This window comes from Thamnophis elegans, chromosome 9 (genome assembly GCF_009769535.1).
Source record: "Thamnophis elegans isolate rThaEle1 chromosome 9, rThaEle1.pri, whole genome shotgun sequence".
Classification (NCBI taxonomy): domain Eukaryota; kingdom Metazoa; phylum Chordata; class Lepidosauria; order Squamata; family Colubridae; genus Thamnophis; species Thamnophis elegans.
The window spans coordinates 43976007-44000211 of record NC_045549.1 but is presented as its reverse complement, the minus strand read 5'-3'; the positions used below and the strand labels follow the sequence as shown (position 1 = coordinate 44000211).

The following is a 24205-nucleotide window of genomic DNA, read 5'->3' as shown; positions in this document are numbered from 1 at the left end:
TCATGTTAATTTGTACTGTATTCTCCAGACCAAAGCTTTTTAAACATCCCAAAAGTCATAATTTCATATTCCAAAATAAATTCCAACTTAGTCATTGTTGTTGTTAAAATCCCCAGTCTGACTTTCCTAACTTTAGACTTCTTTCTCTTTTCTGAAAGGTTCTTTTTTCCCTGTTTCCAGTTCTATAGAGAGCCACTATTCTTGTTGGGGTGGAAAACTAACAATTCTACCGCCTCTTCTTTGAGTCCCACTTTCACCAGGCTAGCTTTAGGGGGGTAGGTTCCTCAATATAAATGGAAAAATCTCACCCAGATCAATCACACTGTTCCTCCATTTTATTGCTTGCTTCATCGGTCGGCTGTCTCAGCTTTGTTCAGGCATGCAATGGCTGTCTTTTTCTTCTGACCAGATTGAGAGCTTCCTCCAAATCAAACAAGCAGTTTGCAGTTTCCTTGTGGTAGATGGAGTTTCCTCTCTGTCTTTATCACCCCTCCAGGGTGACTTGGATCCCTCAGAACCTCCTGACAGGTCAAATTTGGCACGATTCCACAGAGCCCCATGGATATGCATTATATCACCACGATATCAGCCCCACATCCCATATCCTAAATAATCATTCTAACACTCTAGTCGCATTCTGTATTAAAGAGATAGAAAGGATAATATATCAAAACAGCACCCATCAAGTCTGTATAGCCCTGGTTCTGTCCAACCTCATATCACTCCTCAAACTTCCTTCTCTCTTTTACACAATGCATATGAATTGATCCTAAACATCTGATCAAGGAATGTTTGTATACATAAATCTCTGTGCAATAGTTTTATATGCACAGAGTTTCAGCTTTCATGGAGTCTTATATACATAAGGGTTTATGCACATAGTTGTCCACATGCAAAATCACACATTCCCCAATAATTTACGTATCTGGAATCAGAGAACACAAGTATCACTGAGAGTAAAGGACTTAATAGATCATTTTAAGGGATTTGGGCAATTCTTTTAACTTAGATGCATCTCAAAATGGAGATATTTGTTGGTAAAGGCCTTTTTAAAAAACAAAGTCACTATATTAGAAAGCCCAGATAGTCCTTATTTTATAACTGCAATTGGTTACAGAGAGACAGATAGACAGACAGACAGAGAGACGCTGCCTAAAAGTTTCCCTATGATATCCTGTTCCTGACCCATTTTTTCCACCTTCTCAAGAGATTGCTTAACAAGCTATCTCTTTCTGGGCTGCTTTTCTCCACAGCACAGAACTTCCCTAAAACGTACTAGCTTCAACTCAAGAAACAGATGTCTGTGACCTTAATTAATTGATTAGAACCCTGGGTCAGCCACAGTTGCTGCCTGAAGCTGACCAGGCCTTTGTCAGTGTCACACTGAAGAGTTGTGTTATTGAAAATGTGATGCATTGGTCAGAAAATTATTTTTATTATCATTTATTATTGTTGTATTTGCAAACATCACTATTTGAGGTAGTTGCTAAATGTGAATTATCTATAATGAATTTTATCTGAGCTTGGAAAAGAATCACATTAAAAACATCTGCTCTTTTATAGAATAATACTTAAATCTACAGTTATTTCCTGTAAGTATCTTAACATTTTAATGATGACATGAATGTAAGAAAGCTGGCACTGAAGTGTACTTTCAAAAATTAGGAAAATATTTGGGTAGGTATTTCTTTTTTTGTTTTTATCTGTCTTATAATATTGCCTTGACCAACTTTTCATATCACTGTGTTAACTCCATCCCAAAACATCTCTGTGTGTAGAAGGACATATGAAAAAGACAAATATAATGCATTTCTATCTCTATGATTGAGAAATTGGTGCACAGATAGCTAGGAGTTTGTGTTGACACTTCTTTTGTACATTCCATTCATTGTATAACATTCAGGTAGAGGACATAGAATGCTCTACCTTCCTCCATGGTTATACAAATGACACCAATATGAAATTCTGCTACTATATTTATCAATTGATGTATTGCTTAAATCTATTACCCTTTGGGGCCTGGGTTTTTCAGCAACTGTAGACAATTTTCTAACTGTTCCTTTTCAGGTACTTTTAATAAATTGGTTCTTTCAATGAATGCTATTATTATGTCTACACATAGTTCTTGACTTATAACCATAACTGGGACTGGAATTTTCACTGCTAAATGATGCAGTCATTAAATGTGTCATGCCCATCTTTAAGACATTTTTCCCCATAGTTGTTAAGCAACTTTGATTTCCCCCATTGACTTTTCTTGTTTGAAGTCCCCTACGAAGGTTTTTAATGGTGATCATTTAATGATGATCATCTTAATTGTGAACTCTGGGACTCTGCAATATTTGTAAATGCATGGTGGTTCCCAAGCATTTGAATTCTGAAAATTGTGAGAGTGAGGGTTGATTTATTTTCCAAAGCTGCTGATGGTAGGACAAGAAGGAATGGGTGGAAACTCATGAAAGAGACATCCAAGGAGAAACTTCCTGACTGTGAGAACAGAATAACAGAGTTGGAAGGGACCTTGCGGGTCTTCTTAGTCTAACCTTCTGCTCTGGCAGGAAACCCTATACCATTTCAGGCAAATGGTCATCCAATCTCTTCCAGACCGAGCCAAATACAAAAAAGACAGGGAATTTCAAGACAAATCAGACATCAAAGACCCATAGACATTAATAACATCTATATACAAAAGAGACTATCACCCAGCCCAAAAATGAACCAAAAGACCCAAGCACCTCTCTACTAGCAACCACTACCCAGATCAGTATACAGTAGATTAATTCCAAGGTTAATGTCAGACCAACAACCAAGTAAACAATACTCCAGTTAAGAAACTGCCAAAGAAGCCAACAGCAAACAGCCCAAGGAAAGGATCTCTAAGGATCTCCCACATCCACCAACACAGACAGACAAGCCACTAGAATATAAATTGACAGCAAACTGCACTCCTTATTAGTACTGATGATGTTACCTAGTTGGGTAATGAAACATCTCCAAGAAAACATGCTAGCTCAGAGAGTGTCAAGGACCCCTAATGTCTTCTTAAAAACTTCCAGTGTTGGAATATCCACAATTTCTTGAGCCAGGTTGTTCCACTGATTAATTGTTCTGACTGTCAGGAAATTTCTCCTTAGTTCTACATTGCTACTCTCCTTGATTAGTTTCCACCCATTGCTTCTTGTCCTGCATTCAGGTGCTTTGGAAAATAGGTTGTCCCCCTCTTCTTTGTTGCAGTCCCTCAAATATTGGAACACAGCTATCATATTACTCCTGTTCTTCTTCATTAGAAGGCACCCTCCTTTTTGTTCTGCAACCCAAAGTCCAAATACTAGAGAAAAACAAGACATTTCCCAATGTCTTAAGATCAAAGATTGCATTCCATTTCTTCTGCCAACCAAACTATGTTTCCCAACACCAAACTGGATTCTCCAACCTAAACCTTAAATCCAAAATGGAAGCTGACCCAAGACAAAAGATCCTGCGACAAAACAAAAGACCATCATGGCAACAGAAAGGGAATCAGATGAGAAGTTGACCAACAGTTTCCCCATGAGTCCTATTCAGGAAACTAACCCAGCAGAGCTTCTATAGGATGAGGGAGTCTACCCCAAAGAGCTATGCCTTCAGATGAAAAAAATGGGGAACAGGCATCCTTAGTTTGGTAGCTTCTTAGAGACATTTGCCTGGCATTGGTGTATGAAGAAAAGGTGGAGCAGGTGACCTTTGATAGGAGGATAAAGAGAGGTGGATTATCTCCTTGGGAATTCTGATGGCTTTATGACTTCACACCTGCAGGCTAAACTGTCAATTACTGTCAGTTATCAGTTATCAGAGTGAAGATGCCTCCCAAGAGGCAGGTTGGTCTTCAGAAGGGTTCCTGGACTCTGAGAAACCTTCCCCCTTTTTTGTAATCAGCTATCAGAGGGGTAAGTGAGGATTAGAGTTTGGTTTGGGATTAGAATTAGAGTGAGGGTGAGGCTCAGGATAAGAAGTAGAGTCAGGGAAATGGAAAAGAGATGGAACAGAGGGAGGAAGAGGGAAGGAGAAGGAGAAGAAAAATGGGGAGCAAAAGGTAGAGGAAAGATTAGAGATAGAAGGGAAAGAAAGGGGAGGGGAAAGAAAAGGGAGGTGGAGAGGGAGGGAGATGGAAAAGAGGGAGAGATAGATCATGAAGGGGAGGAAAAGGAGAGGAAGGGAGGGGAAAGAGAGGGAAAAGGGAAAGGAGAGGAGAGGGTTCAGGGATGGAAAGGGAATAGAGCAAGTGGCAGAGGGAGGGGGAACAGCAGGGGAATGGAGATGGGAAGAAAGGAGTAGGAAGAGGGAGAAGGAGACAGGGAACAAAGAGAGAGAAAGGGGAGGAGGTAGAGAGGAAGAAGGGCAGGAGAGATTAGAGGGAGGGGGAAGGGAAAAGGGACAGGAAGAATGGGAGGGAGAAAAAAGGAGGGGAGGTAGGGAAGAGGGGGAAGGAGAGGAAGAGAGGGAGGGGGAGGGAAGGGGGAGGAGGGAAAGGAGAGAGTAAAGGAGTTGGGGAGAGGGACATGGGAATGGAGAAGGGGTAGTGGGATGGGGGAGAGTGAGGGTGTGGGAACTGGAGAGAAGGTAGGGGAGGGGATAAAGAAGAGGAGGGATCTTGGTTTAAGGGGGAGGAGAGGGAGGAAAGGAGGGGGAGGAAAGGAAGGGGAGGGATGGGGGAGTGAAGGAAGAAAAGGAGACAGAGAGGGGAGGGGGACAGTTACAGAAAGGAAATTGAAAAGGAGAGAAGGGAGAAGAGAAGATGGAGAGTGAAGGAAGGGGAGTGGAAGGAGAAAGGACAAAGATAGGGAGAGATAGACTATAAGTGAGGGGGAGTTATCAGATTAATTTCGTTATAATTGGATGTACTGCAAAAATGCAGACAGTGAGCATTGCAGTAGGGTGCTGTATGAATTCAGATGTTGACTCTGAATTCTAGATTTCTAAGATATCAGGGAATCCTGGTCTTCCAATCCTACTCAAGCCTTTCAACCACTGGATCCACACCAGTACCTTCTGGTTATATGGGATTAAGCAAGACCCCCAGAGTTGCTGGGAGCTGGATGGCATACACTTTTAATATATTCTGGTTGTTCACACATTCAGCCAGTGTTTAAATTAGATTTGGCATTTTTATCCAACCAATATCATTAATATACAAAAGAATCTTTCTCTTTTGGTAATGCTTGCTTCTTCCATTCATTTCCCCTTCCACTTGTCTTTTTCCCAAAAAAGTGTTGCCTGAAAATCATCACTATTTTAAAATCCCTTAAAGTAGTCCGTTTCTTTCTGTCTCTGTCTCTCTCGGTCTCCCTCTCTCTGTCTTTGACTCTTCCCCACTCCCCCCCTAATGTTTTGGTATGCAATATTTCTCTTTTGATTAAATGGAATTTTCAGAATAACAGAGTTGGAAAAGACCTTAGGGATCTTTTTAGTTCAACACCCTACTCAGGCAGGAAACCCTATATCAATTGAGACAAATGGTTATCCAGTTTCTTCTTAAATTTCTTCTTAAAACTTCCAGTGTTGGAGTATTCACAACTTCTGGAGGCAAGTTGTTCCACTGATTAATTGTTCTGATTGTCAGGAAATTTCTCCTTAGTTCTAGGTTGCTTCTTGATTAGTTTCCATCCATTGCTTCTTGTCCTGCCTTCAAGTGCTTTGGAGAATACAGTACTTTGACTCCCTCTTTTTTGTGGCAGCCCCTTAGATATTGGAACACTGATATCATGCCACCCTTAGTCCACTAGTTCAACAATTAATTAATAGAATAGGTTGCATCCCAGAGTTGTGGGTGCCCAATTGATGGAGGTTTTCAAGAAAAGATGGACAAACATTTGTCTGGGATTGTATAAGGACTCCTGCCTTAGGCCGGGAGTTGGAGTAGAAGACCTCCAAGGTCCCTTCCAGCTCTATGATTCTAAGTAAAGGAATGAAAATAAAAATGTGAAGACCTAGGAGAATAGGAAACTTTTTAAAGCAATACAACCAGAGGTGGGTTGCTCCTGGTTCAGCTTGGATCAGGCGAACTGGTAGTAGTGGTGGCAGGAGGCTCCGCCCACCCGCCCAGATGCTTCTGCACATGCGCAGAGGTGTCATACACGAGCACGCCTGAACCAGTAGTAAAAAAATTGGCAACCCACCACTGAATACAACCATTCCTAGATAAAAGATCCAAAGGCAAGATGTGAATCTAAGTGACAGCCAAGAAACCTATTATCTTAAAACAAACTCCAGAGCCTTAGAATTGCAGTACATTATCAGATTAATGTTTTCTAAAATGGAAAGACAATACAAATGAATTTAACTTTGAGACTGCATCAATGTTATTGAGAATCATTCTAATTCAGATACACATATGTTATTGGTGCTATAAACAGAGGCTTTCCTAGTAATCTTATGAGCAACAAAACAGTTTTTGGTGATGTTTCTCTTAGATCAACCATTAAATCTGTTATTACCTCACAGCCGCTTTTTGCCAGGCCAGTAGTACTGCATTTAATGATCTTCAGAAGTCCAGAAGGTATATCAACAAGCTAATCACTACTTAGGAAAAATATCTCTAGCATCTGCTTTTGTTGCCAAGAAGCCCCTTGGTATGTGCATATCCTCAGCCAAAATGATTGCTTTGGACATGATGGTTCCCAAACAATCATGTTTCTGCAGCTGGAGAAACAGAGAAGCCAAGAATCACCTTTCATCTGCCAAGCTGCAGGAGAACAAGCTGATTGGCAATCCATTAAATAAATCAAACTCTGAGAATTGAAAATGATTTTCTAAAAACAGATAGATAATACATTTGTCATACTATTTGTCAGATCTCAGGGTCTTCAAATCTGCCTGTATGCAAGCTGATGAAGAGAAACAACATATGAAATATATTATCAGGAGAGCTTCAAAAATTTACAAAAATAACGTGGAGCTACTATTCAAAATTTAGTTTAACTCATACTCAGCTTTAAATGTTGCAATGACAAATGGGATATGATGCTTTCACTGAATCTTCTGTATAAGAAGTGGCCCTAGGGCTGCATGCAGATTCTAACATAATGTTAAAAGTCTGCTACTTGTAATCAGTTCAGCCAAATACAATTTTTCTAGCTTTCTTTATGAAGAAAGGAGAGAGAAATTTTTAGAAACTGAAATATAAAAGAGAGAAGTAAGTAGACATTGTATTGGTTCTGCCTTGTCCATTGTTTGCTTAAGCCTCACTTACTATCAGCATTTGGCGTCCAATATATTATTTGGAAAGCTTATTATTTCAACAGAAGTTCACCATGCTTGATCTATGATTTCAAGGCCCTAAAATTAAATTGTTATTGTTATAAGAATTTTCAGTATTGTTCTGTTTCATAAACTCCCAGTTTTTTTAAGTGGTGTATGCATTCTTGGAAAATAATAGCAAATGATACATTACATCTTCTCAAATGCTAGCTCTCTACAATGGAGGTCAATTCTCTACAATGGAGGTCAATTTTTAATTGCAGGTCACATTACAGTGTTAGGCAAAGGCAAAGTCAAAATCTTTGGGTTAATGCTCCTGAGCTATCAAGCTATGAAGTATGTGTATCGGATACAAAACATACATGTATAAAACGAGCAATGTTTAATAATTGTTACTTATTAGATTTTTCAGAGGATATAACGGAATGCGTGGATGACCTTGGTGAATGAGGGGAAGAGGTGCTGCCTAGGAAACAATCAGACAAGAGCGGCAGGAACCCCTAATGACAATGGTTAAAGAAAGAGACTTAGGACATAAGCACATACCCTAATGGATCAAATAGTTAAAAGTGATTCTGTTAATGTAGCCTTACAGTAAAGTAGATTTAGCTCATCTAGTGGTGTTTTCTTTCTGGTTTACTTGGGAGAGCTGACATCAATCTCAACTGCAGGTCTCAAAATACAAACTTCCCACTACCACTTTTAACCGTCTGAACAATTAGGATGTGTCCTTCCTTTCTCTGACTATTAAGACATTGGGGGCTTCTGCCTCTCTTATCTGATTCTTTCCTAGGTGGCATCCCCTCATTCCCCAAGTTCCTCCACACATTCCATTACAGAAGGTGAAGTTAGACTACATTTTCAAAGAAAGAAACTCATTATACCATACTTAGGATTTTCCAAGCCAACAGATTCATTCTCTGACTGGAGAATGAAAACCTGACAGAACCTCCATCCTCCCCTCGTCTCAGACAAATCTGAATCTTCAGAACCACATGAGGTCCTTAATCACTCATTTCTTCCTCCAAAGATGTTTATGAAACATCTTATTGTTCTGGTAGACAAGAAGTTCAAATAATTAAAAAGCAGATAGAGGCTTAATTTTAACTACCCTTTGCACAGGAGGATTTCTGCTTTTTATATATTTACTTGATAGATTATTCATAGTGGATTCAACTTTCCCTGCATTGATCAACTATTATATGTCCTTAACTTCCCTTCCCTTTCCTTCCCAAGCTTAAAATAACTATAAAACAGGCAACATAGAATACAAGATTTTGAAGAAATAGGAGGAACACAAAAATATATCAACAATCCTTATTCTCTTAATTTCTTATCAAGAATTAAGCCTAATTTAGCATAGCAGCTTAATGTTTAAATATATATCTATAGTATTCCATTAAAATGGTTCCATTAAAAAAGGCAGGACTAGAAGCCAGAATTTCTAATCTGCTATTTAAACTAAAATGATTTATATGAAATCTTTTTTTATTTCAGATACAAGCTAGAAGAACTACTACTACTTTTATTTATTTGAAGTATTTTTTCATGATTTTATAAATAGACAAGATATATAAATGTTAACTTTAAATGAGTTTTCAAAGGAAAAGCAATTTATGCTAATTTGAGTATCAAGTAAAAAATAGCATGAGGATTTAATGAGGGTTAAATCCTCATGAAGCTTTAATTTAATTTAAAAATATCATTTTTAGCATCCTTGCCAGTTTTAAATTTTATACAGTTTTTATGTTTTAAAATATTTTATTGTACACCACCTAGAGTCCCAGGGGACATGGTGGCTCAGTGGCTAAAACATTGAGCTTGTCTATCAGAAAGTTCAGCAGTTCAGCAGTTCAAATTTCTAGCACCACATAACGGAGTGAGCTCCTGTTACTTGTCCAGCTTCTGCCAATCTAGCAGTTCAAAAGCATGTAAAATGCAAGTCAAAAAATAGAAACCACCTTTAGTGGGAAGCTAACAGCGTTCTGTGTGCCTTCGGCATTTAGTCATGCCAGCCACATGACCACAGAGACATCTTTGGACAGTGCTGGCTTTTTGACTTTGAAACAGAGATGAGCACTGTCTCCTAGAGTCGGGAACAACTAGCACATATGTGCAAGGGGAACCTTTACCTTTATCTTAGAGTCCCTCTGTGAGGGAGATGGGCAGTTTTAAAATGTAATAAATAAGGTTCTGATGTTTACAGAAAAGTGATAAAATTCACAAATAGGTAGTCTACTATATTATTTATTTTAAGACATCTGATTTTGTTGAGGGGAAGAAAGAAGATTGGGTAAAAGAAGTATCGTCTTAAATTTGTATGCATTGGTCCATCACAGCAAATAAGACACCTGATTTTTAAATAATCCCTTTCTTAGCTTATTGGATTTCTGTTGCTAAGAAGCACTTGTTTAGAGGAATATGTATTGCATAACAGGGAAAACAGTAACTTATTTATTCTCATATACATACAACAATTTTTATTCTACCCTTGGCATAATATTACTATATTTGCTAAAATGAGTAGAAAAGTTCTCACCAGCATAGTTCTTTCCACACAGGTTATTTCATTTATGTTGAATGTTTTGCACTGAATGTATGAATGTCCATAGCATTTAGCAGGCATGAATTCTCTGTTGAGTGGGGGTTCCTGGGGATTTAAATCTAATGCATCTTAAGAAAGTGAGGTTAGTGAAACTTGACCATGAACTAAAGAAAGCCAAGTTTAAATCTCAGCCAGCTATAATGCTCAAATTGGTTGTTTTAGGCCATTTGCAGTCCTTCAGGAAGGAGAGGTGAGATGAGGACAAAATTGGAAAAGAGATGAAGCCTCGTGTGGAATGTCTTGGACAAAAGATAGCATGTACATTTATATTCCTAAGCAATACATTCACCAGCAAAGAATTAAGGAATAGAATACAAACAATTAACAGGAAACAATCACACACTGACATGAATTTTACCCAAAGCTCTCAGTTTAAGCCAAGCCAAGGGAGTTTAATTTTGGATAAAGACGGCAGTGGCATTACATGACAAAAATTGCTAAATTTCTACTATACACAAAACAAATATTTTGAACCGGGCTAGGTTAGTTTGTTTCACTTAGCAACTACTTTTTATTTATTGTTTTCCTAAAACCTCTGTGAATAAGACTCGTGAATCATCCAAAAGTTTCACAAAGTGAGAATCTTCTATCATTCGTTTTTTTTGTGATTTATCTTTAGTGCTGGGAACCAGTATTCCGCCTTTGTAAATGACTCCCATTTGGTTCACTTACTGCTGTTTAGAATGGAATAGCCTCATCCTGACTAACTCAGGGGCATTTTTGATCATTCTCTCCTTCACACTCTGAATGTCTTAATGATCATCTTTAGCAGACCCATTGCCTTTAGTGTCAGAAAATGTGCTGGAAAAAATAGTACAGCTGCTTTAAACAGAAATTACAGTTTTTCAGTATGCATGTATATGCAGCGGTGACATATTGCCTTGCCATTTGGTAAGCCTATTGCACCAACATGGGATGCAGTTGTCTGAGATGGTAACTGATACATTTGGAATCATAGTGTAATTCAAAACTCAGATTTCATATATCACCATGTACCTGCCATTAGCAAAACTGTACTATTTATTTGTTTGTTTTTTATATAATTGCATTTCTACAGCTACCCATTTCACTTTGTGACTCTGGGTGGCATACAGAAAAATAATCAAGAATGTATAATTGGATTGGATTGGATACTTAATTTGGCTAAGTGTAATTAGACACACTGTGAGGGACACAGTAGCTCAGTGGCTAAGACACTGAGCTTGTCGATCAGAAAGATCAGCAGTTCAGCGGTTTGAATCCCTAGTGCCGCGTAATACCTTCTGCCAACCTAGCAGTTCGAAAGTATGCAAAAATGCAAATAGAAAACTAGGAACCACTTTTGGTGGGAAGGTAACATCATTCCATGTGCCTTTGGCATTTAGTCATGCCAGCCACATGATCACAGAGACGTCTTTGGACAGCACCGGCTCTTTAGCTTTGAAACAGGGATGAGCACCACCCCCTAGAATCAGGAACAACTAGCACATATATGCGAGGGGAACTTTTGCCTTTACCTAATTAGACACACAAGTCTCCAGTACAGAAGTGCGTACTGTACTTGCAATGCAACAGAGATCATCATCATCATCATCATCATCATCATCATCATCATCATCATCGCAATAAAAAGGGAAGTAAAGAAGATAATAAAAGAAATAAATAATAATTCTTCAGTCACACTCTTTGAGTTGAAAAGAGTGATGCCATAAAAGGAAAAAAAACTGTCCCATATCTAGATGTCTTGGCATTCAATACCCTGTAGCACTGTCCCAAAGGAAGGAACTGAAAGAGGCTGTGAGAAGTCTGTAAATATCTACTCATCCCTTCTTCTGACCTGCAAAATATATAGTTTCTTCCCTATAAATACCATTAAAAACAACCAATTTGAATTAAAAGAAAAGCAAGAATTTCAACTAGATCTCATGAAGATACTTGGTCTTTGACAGGAATACTCTCATTCTCTCTCTGCAGTTTTTTCTTCTCATTTCATTGTTTATATACATTTTTTTTCCAGGACAGTCCACTGGTCCTACAATCAGATAGGAATGTTACCATGAATGCAAGAAATCATATGGGACACATAACAGGACAGCTGACTGTAGGTAAGTCTTATTATTTAATGAAAGTTTTGTGCTCTGAATTTAACACCATACTTTAAAATTTAATCCCTTAGCATAGGTATTAAAGGAAACAATTGATTGCAACTGTGTTATTAATAATACTGATCTACAGCCTACATTTTATAGTCAACTAACTGTACTACAAGTTAATTTTAAACAGAAATATAAATTGATTAAATAAATACATCAAAACAGTTCTCAGAGTAGTTAACAATAACTGCAAGGCAAATAAAAACAATTGGTAAAAGCAAACTTAAAATCTTAACACATTATCCGAAGCACACAAACTGATAAAAAGCATCATAAAACCACACAAAAAGTCAAAGAAATGAATCTCTGAGGAGGAAAATGAGGACTGCTCTCTATGTCATAAGTATGAGACAGTTTGCATGTTTAGCAGATTTAGTTCCAATTTAATAAAAGAGATAATGTATTATAACAAATTACTGATCAGGTAAAATGAGATTTAATTCTATCTGTACTTTAATAGCATCTCCCTGCCTCCCCCTTTTCTTTATCTATTCAAATATTTACAAAAAATATTTTAATCTTTACATCTAATAAACTTGCATGGCACAAAATGTAGAGCAATTAGTTTCATATTTTTTTGTTTACTTTTTTAAAAAAAAGACGATACTGAAAGAGATAAGAGCTATCCTTAGGATTATTTTCCTTGATTCTAAGCTAGACACAAAGCAACTGAATGAATTTCTACATATTATGGACAGTTTAAAAGTGCATATAAATGTATGTATGCAAGCATGCATATGGATGTATGGATGGATATAGATAGATAGATAGATAGATAGATAGATAGATAGATAGATGGATGGATGGATGGATGGATGGATGGATGGATGGATGGATGGATGGATGGATGGATGGATGGATGGATGGATGGATGGAGTGGGTTGGTACGTAGGTAGGTAGGTAGGTAGGTAGGTAGGTAGGTAGATAGATAGATAGATAGATAGATAGATAGATAGATAGATAGATAGATAGATATGCATATAGTCAAGGCTATGGTTTTCCCAATTGCAATGTATGTCATGAAAGTTGGACCATAAGAAAGGCTGAGCGCCAAATAATTGAGGCCTTTGAACGCTGGTACTGGAGAAGACTCTTGTGAGTCCCTTGGACTGCAAGGAGATCAAACTGGTCAGTCCTAGAGGAGATCAACCCCGACTGCTCTTTAGAAGGCCAGATTCTGAAGATGAAACTCAAATACTTTGGCCACCTCATGAGAAGGAAGGATTCACTGGAGAAGAGCCTAATCCTGGGAAAGATTGAGGGCAAAAGAAGAAAGGGACAACAGAGAAGGTGGTGGCTGGATGGAGTCACTGAAGGCGTGAGCTTAAATGGACTCCAGAGGATAGTAGAGGACTGGAAGACCTGGAGGAATGTTGTCCATGGGGTCGCAATGGGTCAGACACAACTTCGCAATTAACAACAACAATAATGGACAGTTTATATTTCATTGACATAAATTTATAGACTACAATTTTATTGACTTTCATGTTCATTGGATTGATTTAAAAATAATAACTATAAATTACAAAGAATATCTTTCCATTTTTTTCATCAATTGTGGCTAATATACAGTTAAACAGCTTTCAAGATAACTAACCTTAGCTTCAGAGTGGTCCAGGAATGTTTGAGATATTTTAGTAGTTGAAAATGTCAATCTGAGGCTTCTCTGACTAGAAATCACGGAAAGCCCAATACATTGCTTTGCACATGTTAAGAAATTACGCATTTCTTATGAATCAGCAGCTTCATATTCCTGTTTCCACTTGGAATGTTCTTAACTTCCCCTTATAGTTTACAGAGATTGCACTTTTTACAATAATATTTGCAGAGTGTTTTCCGCCACAAAAGAAACACAGTTGTCTTTTAAGTTAAACCTTTCAAACTTGAAGAAGGGGAAAAGAGGACAAGGAGCCTATAATCCTTAGATAACAGCTTCCCTAATCAGCATATGCCATACAGCATGTTCAGTTCTATAACTCCGTTCAGGGTTAGTTGCTGTGATTCCTAGCAATTTCTCTCATAAATCTTCCTTCATTGGTAGGCTTGTGTTGTTCTTTACAAATTAAAATGTGTGATTATCCTAGCTCAGCTGCCACTTTTTAAAAATGATAAAATCTTCCACAGAGATATTGTGATTTATTATATTTGATTTCCTAAATAGAAATAAACTAGATTGCTGAAAAGATTGATATGTTAGCTGATTCAACTAAAACAGATCCTTCATTTTAAAAGGTGACTTTTTAATTGGGAAGTACTGTATATTTTTCTCAATATATTAATAGTTTTGAATCCGTTCACAAAAATATCAGGGGAATAAGTTTTTTTGCAGATAGATCCTGTTTCTTCTTGTGAAATAAGAAAAAAAATTCTTTAGAACAGTTATTTTGTTCAAATTTAAATCACAGTTAGTGAAATATATAAAGAAATAATATAAAGAATTTCAGCTATGGACTTCCAGATGCTTTTTGAGATTGGTTGTTACTTGCAGATATAGTATTTCACTATCCAACTATGTAACATCTTCAATGAGTGGTGTTTGTTTTGTTTATATACATGGGTATCCCACCAACAGTGACAGGAAACACTAACAAATTGATATTTGAAACAACTAAAGCAAAATGTACTTAAAACCATGTTTCTCTTGTACCTTGTCTGTTACCTATGAAATACAGCTTGAACCTACATTATTAACTGATTTTATAAAGAATTGTCCTATTTACAGAACAAAGTAACTAGCTTGAATTCCTGTAGAAGAGAATATATTTATCTTAGGGCTGAACTGTGGGGTCCTTGGTGCTCTATGAACTTGGTTGTTTGCAGATGTTTCATTACTTTACTAGGTAACATCTTAAGAGCTAGAAGGTTTAGGGTTAGGCTCCCTGAAATTCAGAGAGGAAAACAAACATCGCTGAGAGGTTTGGAGAGGCTAGTTAGGCATGGAGGCCTCTTACATTTATAATCCCCCTACTATTCGATTCCTAGTCAACTACATGGAAAAATCCTAACGGGATGGAAACCTACTCAGGGTTAGTGTTAGGGTTGTTAGGGTTGGGACTGCAATTAAGATTAGGATTACAATTAAGATTAAACTTCCTTGAATTATCAAGTAACACAAACATGGCCAAGAGATTTTTAGAGGCTCATTATTCTTAGTAGGTGTGTTATATTTCCAATCCCCCTTATTATCAAGTGCTGGTAAAATACATGGAAAAATCCTGTTGGGATAGAAATTCACTTAGAATTGGAATTAAGGTCCCATGAATCTTAGGAGGAAAAATATCACTGAGAGATTCAGAGAGGCTTGTTTGGTTTAGGAGGCCCCTAACATTTATACTCCCACTAATTTTTGATTCCTGGTAAAGTACATGGAGAGATATTATTGGGGTGTAAATTATTAGATCGGGTAAAGGAGGCACAGTAGGCTTCAGTAAACAACAGCTCTTTATTTCAAGTCAAGTAAACATGTGGCTGGGGAATGGTTGGACAGCATCCCCTTTTGAAGGGATCTGTCAGACCTCTTAGCCAATGAGATTCAAACTCTGTTCCTGCTGGAACAGAGGACCTTAGTGGAAACCTCTTGCAGTCTGTCAGCGGGGGGGGGATATCTAACACCCCTCCCTTCTAAGATGGAACAATCTGACTAGTGACGTAGTCACGCAGGTAGGCAGGCTTCTGCGTAGTTCTGCCTGACCTGCGCAGTTCAGTCTTGGTGTTTCCTTCACTCAAGTTGGATGGACCTGTTGCTTCTGCTGATCTGCCTGGTGGAACCTCCTAGAACTTTTCACAGGCTGCGGCTGGAGCTTCCAGTGTTGAATCGCTAAGAGCTTGCTGTGGGTCTGCATCGCAGTCAGATAAGTCATCCGACATTCTCGGGTTTTCCTCAGGACTGTTATTTTGTGTGTAGCTTCTTTTGGTTTGTGCAGGAGTTATGTTTGGCTGTCTAAGCGTTGAGTTAGGCAGGCGGCTACGGAATTGGTCAATATGCCTTCTCCAGTTTCTACCATCGTCAAGTTTCACTGTGTATGATCGCGGTCCGGTAACGCCAATTATAGATGCGGGAATCCATAACGTTCCCCCGGTGTAATTGTGTGCATATACTGAATCTCCTACATTAAAGGACCTGACTTTGCTAGTGGAGTCAGGGTGTCAGCACTCCTTCATTGGATAATCAGGAAAGAAAACCACAAGACTTCATTGATAGAAATCAAGTGTACTTTTACTAATTATAAATGAACAGAAGCGTAGCAAAGCAAAGACTGATTATTTAGGCGCGAAAGCAAATGATATATAGAATAACCCATTCCCCACCCCTTGGCATCCCAGTCACAGTCTAATCATAATTCTCCCAAATGTCAGGTGCGAGATAACTTCGAAAGGCATCACCAAGATGGAATGTCGGTGCCGTTGGCCTTGGCAGGAAACCTCCTCTGCATGCGCAGTAAGACAGGCAGCAGAAATTCCAGAATCTTCCTCCAGCACAATTAGTAGTCCTCTCCCAAATACCATGCCCCCCACTCCCCATTTCAATGACAGCCGAAGCAGCAGCAAAGCAGAGGCTGACATCCGGCCCTCCTCTGGAAAAAGGCGGTCAGATCTGGAAAACGACAAAACACAAACAAACAGATGAACAACAAAAAACAGAAAAAGAAAAATAGGGGGAGAGAAAATCAGGAAGGAGAGACAATTAGGGCTTGTCAGGATAAGCAGAATAGAACTGGCAGAGCAGTTGGGGGGCCCAGAGATGGGACTTGTCCACCCACTCAGCATGAGACTTGGGAAAATGCTTCCAAGCCACCAGGTACTGAATCCGATTCTGCAGTTTTCGAAAGTCCAAAATTTCTCGAACTTCAAAATGCTGTTCACCATCAATCAATAGGGGGGCAGGTGGCGGATCCACTGGTGGATGTAAAGATGAAAAACGAACAGGTTTAATGAGATTAACGTGGAAAACAGAATATACACGGTTGAGGTGCTTGGGTAGCTGCAAGCGAACCGAAACAGGATTGATGACTTTGATTATGGGAAACGGGCCCACATACTTAGGGCCCAACTTCTTTGATTTCTGCGTAGTTTGAAGGAACTTTGTGGATAGATAAACCTGATCACCCACCTTGTACTGATAAGGTTGAGCACGTTTCTTATCAGTCTGTTTCTTATGCGTGCGATGCGCAGCATCCAAAGTACGAAGTGCCAAAGGCCAAATATGCCGCAACTGCTCACTCCACTCAGAGATGGATGAAACCTGCGGCTGCTCAAGAGGAACTTCGGGAATAGGAACAAAGTCCTGGCCAAACACAACTCGGAAAGGGGTGAACCCAGTGCTGCTATGTACAGAATTATTATAAACCACTTCCCCGTGCGGCAGCAAGTCCACCCAATCATCTTGCTGGTAATTGATGAAACAACGTAAACATTGTTCCAGAACAGAATTAGTCCTCTTGCAAGCCCCATTAGTCTGAGGGTGGTGGGCGGAGCTTAAGCCTTGGGCAGAGCCAATGCGCTTAAGAAATTCTTTCCGGAAGACCGAGGTGAATTGCACACCCCTATCCGAAATGATTCAATCAGGCACGCCGTGCAAATGGTAAACGTGAGAAATGAATAGTTTAGCGAGCGCCTTTGCAGAAGGAATCTTTGGGCAAGGTATAAAATGAACTTGCTTGGAGAACAAGTCAGTAACCACCCATATGACAGTGTGCCCCTGGCTCTCAGGAAGTTCGACAATGAAGTCCATAGAAATCTCCTTCCAGGGGGTGACAGGGCAAGCTACAGTTTGGAGCAAACCCTGTGGTTTCCCCGGCGGGACAGCTGGCGACATAAAGTTCAATGTCCTTCTTTAAAGAGGGCCACCAAAACTGCTTTTTCACCAGACGCAGCGTCTTCACAAAGCCAAAGTGCCCCGCCAACTTGGAATCATGAGCCCGTTGGAGAACAACGAGACAAAGAGAGGCAGGGACGTAAAGTTTCGCTCCAATCCATGGCAAATCATCCCTCATGGTGCATTCACCTTGATGTTGCTGGAACCAATCATCCTGAGGAAGGGACTTCTTAAGGTCAGAAAGAAAATCTTGGGATACGTCCACCTTAGAGCATGTCTGTTTCCTAGTAACAACAGGAGTAGCGAGGCTTGACGTGGGAACTACGGGCTGGACAACGCTGAGCTTAGAGCAGTTGTATTGAGGAAGTCTGGACAAAGCATCAGCCATGAAGTTCTTCCCCCCCCAGGATGTACTTAAGTGTGAAATTAAAACGATTGAAATGCTGAGTCCAGCGCATCTGCTTAGGGGAGAGCCGCCTGGGAGTCCTCAAAGCCTCCAAATTTTTATGGTCAGTCCACACCTCAAACAGGTGCTTAGCGCCCTCCAGGAAGTGGCACCATGTGGCCAAAGCCCAACGTACAGCAAATGCTTCTTTCTCCCAGATCGCCCAACGTCTCTCAGTGTCTGTGAGTTTACGAGAGGTGTAGGCACAGGGTTGTAAATTACCTTGGTCATTGGTCTGAAGCAATACGGCCCCCACTGCCACGTCGCTGGCATCAGCTTGTCCATCTCTGGATGCTTCAGAACCGGCTCCTCGGCAAAAAGTCATTTCAACTTTTCAAAAGCAGCTTGACACTCCATGGTCCAATGCAACGGCTTGCTAGGCTTAGGTTTCGGCCCACCTTTGGACTTCAACAAATTAGTGATGGGAAGTGCAATTTTGGCAAAAGAAGGGATGAACTGTCAATAGAAATTGGCAAAACCCAAAAATTTCTGCAATTGCCTGCGTGTACGGGGCGCCTCCCACTCAGTGACCGTTTTGACTTTAACGGGGTCCATCTCCACACCTGCGTGGGAGATACGATAGCAAAGGTAGTCTATCTTCTCCTGGTGAAATTCACATTTGGACAACTTGGCATAAAGCTCCGCGGCTCGGAGTTTCTTTAGGACAGTGCGGACCAACTTGACGTGTTTGTCATGTGTTTGCGTGTAAATAAGGATATCATCCAAATATACAATAACGCCTTTGTAGAGGTGGTCATACAAAACCTCATTAATTAATTGCATGAAAACTGCAGGTGCCCCCTGCAGGCCAAAGGGCATTACACGGAACTGGAAGCAACCTAGGGGGCAGTTGAAAGCAGTCTTCCACTCATCCCCCTCCTTTATCCGGACCCTATAGTATGCCTCCCGTAAGTCCAGTTTAGTAAAGATGCGGTCTTTCCCCAGTTGGGCCAGCATGTCCTTCATCAGAGACAAAGGGTAGAGATTGTGGGAAGAGATTGAATTAAGGTTCTTAAAATTCATGCACAAACAAAGAGAGCCATCTTTCTTCTCTCTGAATAGTACAGGGGCTGCCACCTTGGGTCTGGCTGGTTCAATGAAACCCCTTTGCAAGTTCTTGTCAATAAACTTCCTCATTTCCTCCATCTCCCTGGGTGACATAGAATATATTTGGGGCTTTGGAAGCGGTACCCCAGGCAAAATCTCGATGGAGCAATCAGTGGGTCTGTGGGGCGGAAGCTTATCTGAAGATTTTTCATTAAAAACTCCTCTCAGGTCCCAATATTCCTTTGAAATCTTCTCTTCCCCCTCAATTCTCTCTTGGCCCCTGGCCGCCAAAGTGGGGCCGGAGCCAGCAGGCTCTGAGGCTTCGGCTTCCCCATCTGGGGCTGTGCTGGTCCGAATGCACAGCCACCCCTCCCTCCAGTTAATGCGAGGGTTCCATTTACGAAGCCAGGGGAGTCCCAAAATAAGGGGTCTGTCCATCCCAGGTGCCACAATAAAAGAGATTAATTCTAAATGGGTGCCCATTTTCATTTCTAGAGGTTCAGTGTAAAAATGGGCTGCCCCACCCCCTGCAATGGATCCATCGATCTGGCAAAAAACAATAGGGGTTTTCAAAGTCCTCAATTTCAAGCCCAATTTTTCAACCATTGCTGGACTAATCATACATCTAGAGCAGCCCGAGTTGAGGAGAGCAGAAAGCTGCTCCATCGAACCCTTTTAAAGGGATCTGTCAGATCTCTTAGCCAATGAGATTCAACCTCTGTTCCCACTGGAACAGAGGACCTTCGTGGAAACCTCTTGCAGTCTGTCAGTGGGGGTGGGGAAATATCTAACATAAATATATTCAGGGTTAAAGTTATTGTTAGAGTTAGCATTAGGCTTTCTCAAATTCTCAGAGAAAAACAAATATGGAAAAGAGATTAATAGAAGCTCAATATGTTTCAGAGCCATTTTACATTACAATGCTACTAATTTTCAATTCTTTGTAAAATATTTGGAAAAATCCCATTGAGATGGAAATCCATTTAGCATTACTGTCAGGCTCTCATGAATATATAATGGAAAACAAATATCACTGAGCAATTCAGAGACACTTGTTATGTTTAGGAAGCCTCATATATTTAAAATCCCCTAATTTTGAGTCCTGGTAAAATACATAGAATAATCATATTGGGATAGAAACCTAACCTTGGTTAGAGTTTGGCAACCTTGAATTTGCAGAATAAAACCAGCATGGTTTATAGATTTGTGGAGGCTCATTATTCTTATCAATCATCTTACATTTTATGTTTACAATCCCCCTAATTTCCAATTGTTGTTAAAATACATGGAAAAATTCTAATCCTGAAACTCCTAAAGTTAAAACTTTGGCCACATCTACTCAGAATGGTAAACTAGATTCTGCTGAATCTTTTTTATTGGATAGATGGATATGAATAAATAGATAAATAGATAGATTGATCATAGATAGGGGAGGGAGAAAGGGAGAGGGAGAGGGAGAGAGAGATCATAGGAAAGAACCATCTAATACAAATTGTCCTGATGTTATCTCCATGCAGCTGTAAATCCAATTTCTATCTGTACTGTTCCTTTGAGAAGGTAGGTAAAGAAACAGAGTTGTACAGTCTTAGATAAGATATGTGTTGATTGTTATGCATTAGTAATAAAAATTCTGAGAAGTATTTAAAAAGCCTTCAATTAGTATAATAAAAACCTGACGTTAGTTTATATTTGTTATAAAAATCGCAATACTGCAGAGATTAGTTGCAGCAACTGAACAGAATAGGCAGAGAGAGTGAGTGGAAAATACCAATTCTCTTATGAGTGAGCCATTGATCTCTCTTTGGCTGAATACGTAAAAAGAAGGTAAAAGAATCATAATGTGGTTCCTTCCATCATCATCATCATCATCATCATCATCATCATCATCATCATCATCATCATCATTATTATTATTATTATTATTATTATTATTATTATTATACAATTGTATCACAGCGGCCAGTTGTTTCGCCGGATTTGGCATTGGTTACTAGTCGGGCCCCACCCAGGGGCCTAGGACGTCGTAACGTATTTTCGTAATATGCGTGCAGATCCAAGCAGTGCGGCTTTTTGCATTTGACTGATGGTGATTTTGTCAATTTTTGACTGTTTTAAATGTAATTCCAGTGCTTTTGGTATAGCACCCAGTGTGCCAATTACCACTGGAATTATCACTGCTGGTTTGTGCCATAGTCGTTGAATTTCGATTTTTAAGTCCTGGTATCTTGCGATTTTTTCATGTTCCTTCTCGGCGACCCTGCTATCACCTGGTATTGCGATGTCTATGATTGTGACCTTATTTTTCTCAACCAGTGTGATGTCTGGTGTATTATGCGCCAGTATTTTGTCGGTTTGTATACGGAAATCCCACAAGATCTTGACCATCTGATTTTCGGTGACTTTTTCAGGCTGATGTTCCCACCAGTTTGTTGCTGTTTTAATATTATAATTTTTGCACAAATTCCAGTGGATCATTTGTGCTACTGAATTGTGCCGCAATTTATAATCAGTCTGCGTGATTTTTTTACAGCAGCTGAGTATGTGATCAACAGTTTCATCAGCTTCTTTGCAAAGTCTGCATTTGGCATCATCAGAGGATTTTTCGATTTTGGCCTTAATGGCATTTGTGCGGATAGCTTGTTCTTGCGCAGCCAGGATTAGTGACTCTGTTTCTTTCTTTAATGTACCTGTTGTTAACCATAACCAAGTTTGTTCACTGTTCACTGAATTACCACTGCTGGTTTGTGCCATAGTCGTTGAATTTCAATTTTTAAGTCCTGGTATTTTGCGATTTTTTCATGTTCCTTCTCAGCGACCCTGCTATCACCTGGTATTGCGATGTCTATGATTGTGACCTTATTTTTCTCAACCAGTGTTGTTGTTGTTGTTGTTGTTGTTGTTGTTGTTGTTATTATTATATATAGGACCACTGAATTTAAAGATTTTCCATTAAGTGGTAGACCATATTATCCCGTAGCAGGTACTTAAAAATATCAAAATGACCCCAAAGACACATTTATGCAGGTAATATTTTAACAATGTATGAGGGAGGAAAATCTGCCCTTTTCTATATACTGTCTATTACCTGTACATATCACATGTGACAAGGTGCAGCTAAAAATATATTATGCATGCCGAGCATGTGGGCAATGGTTTAATTACATCCAGTTTGTTCTTGTTCCATCATTTTTGCATGTTGTAAGAGACTATAGTAATACTTACGTTTTCAGTAATGAGGACTAGAGACTTCCTGTCTATTTCACAATGCTCCAGACTGAGAACTTAAAAATTCCATCGCAGGGTTTGAAATACCACAAGCCAGAAAGCACATTGAATTCTTAAATACTTTTAAATACTAATCATGTACAAGGAATTACGTTATTATGATTACTACTATATAAGGCATGTGTTAGAAGGCAGACAAGCACATGTATGATATTCATGTGTACTTTTCATTTAAAAAACAAACAAACTAGCAGCTAATAAAGTCTGATATTAGAAAAATGAGGTTGGCAAATGAGAAATGAAATGAAATTTAACTAAACCTCAAAAAACAAATGTTACCACAATCTTTTTCCCCCCAAAATGATCTAATACATTATTTCTTTTAGTGTGTATTTTCTTCTAATATTTCAGTGCTATAACAAATGCTCTGTGACTGTCATGACATTCCCAGAGCTGCTGCTGGCTGCAAAGCACATTTACATTATTTGGAGCATCGGGCTTTATAACAAATCTCTCACAGGACATTAAATTTTTATCTTTGCTTTCTCCCTGCTCTTTCAGACATTCAGATATCTTATTTATTTATTTTTTTCTAAAATTGTATCTTGCATGCAGACTGGATGGGAAGGTCACCAAGAAGGGCAAACAAATTTAGTGGTGTTTTATAACCTGTGTGACAGAAAAATAGGTTGACATTCTCACATTCCTTTGACATGAGCCTTAGCCATATTTGTATTGGCAAATTGTTCTGCATGATATTAAAATCAGAGAAAAGAAATATAAAAATAAAGCTTCCATCAATTTTTGGGACCTTGTGGATATATCAAGAAAGTTTTCATGGCAATAATATAAAAGTAGTTTGCAACTTTTTGAATTCCTAGTCTAGCCTAAAGCCCTGGTTTACTTGATAATCTCCCATTCAAGAACTAAACCAGGCCTCATTATCATGAGTCCTTAAAAGAGACCAGACAAATTCAGAATTCAAGGGCATTCTTTGAACTGCATTAACTTTTTTTCCTTTATTGTTAATGTAACAAGCGTGGCAAGACATCAGCTTCAGAATGATTTTATACTCAGACAATTTATCCAGCAGAATGCCTCTATGGCATACAAACAGATCTTCTTTTCTTCCCTCTGCCTTCAAAGGCGGACTTAATCATGATTTCTTAATATCCTAAATATTATTTTGAGATTAAACAACCCTTCTACTAAAATGACAGTGTGCTTCTTCTACAATGCAGCTGTTTCTAAATTCCCCAAAGAGATAATCAAGGACTCTACAAGAAGCTGGTCATTTCTCATAGTTAGCAAAACATGGATTGTGCTTCTTGTGCCTTTAAATCTACCTTCCCTTTAAGTCAAGATCCAACATTGTGTTATCCTCCTCAGGAATTCTGTGCTAATTCCTCGTTGGTGATCTTCAGTTATCTTAGAAGTTTGCCAGCACTACCTAATCCTGTTTCTTTCTCTTTTTATCCAACTCCCCATCTGCCACTTTGAGACTCAATTTCAGAAGTTCCCAAACTATCCAATTCACAGCACCCTAATGGTTCACAGGCTGTGTGCCTGGCATTCTGGGCACTGTAGAAAACTCACTAACAGCTGCATTTATTAAGTAGTACCATCAATTTGGTGGAGTAGTTAAGGCACTGGGCTAGAAACCAGGAAACTATGAATTCTAGTCCTTGCCTTTGGCTGAA

General features: G+C 39.2%; 1 protein-coding gene across 3 annotated transcripts in view; it reads left to right on the top strand.

Moving 5' to 3' along the window:
• The window catches only part of SGCZ (sarcoglycan zeta), a 228971-nt gene that overhangs the window by 133743 nt on the left and 71023 nt on the right, over positions 1-24205 (top strand). For all 3 annotated transcript variants that reach the window (XM_032224357.1, XM_032224358.1, XM_032224356.1), the window contains one exon: positions 11838-11925. In XM_032224357.1, the coding sequence (XP_032080248.1) occupies positions 11838-11925 (88 nt within the window). The remainder of the gene's footprint in view (positions 1-11837; positions 11926-24205) is intronic.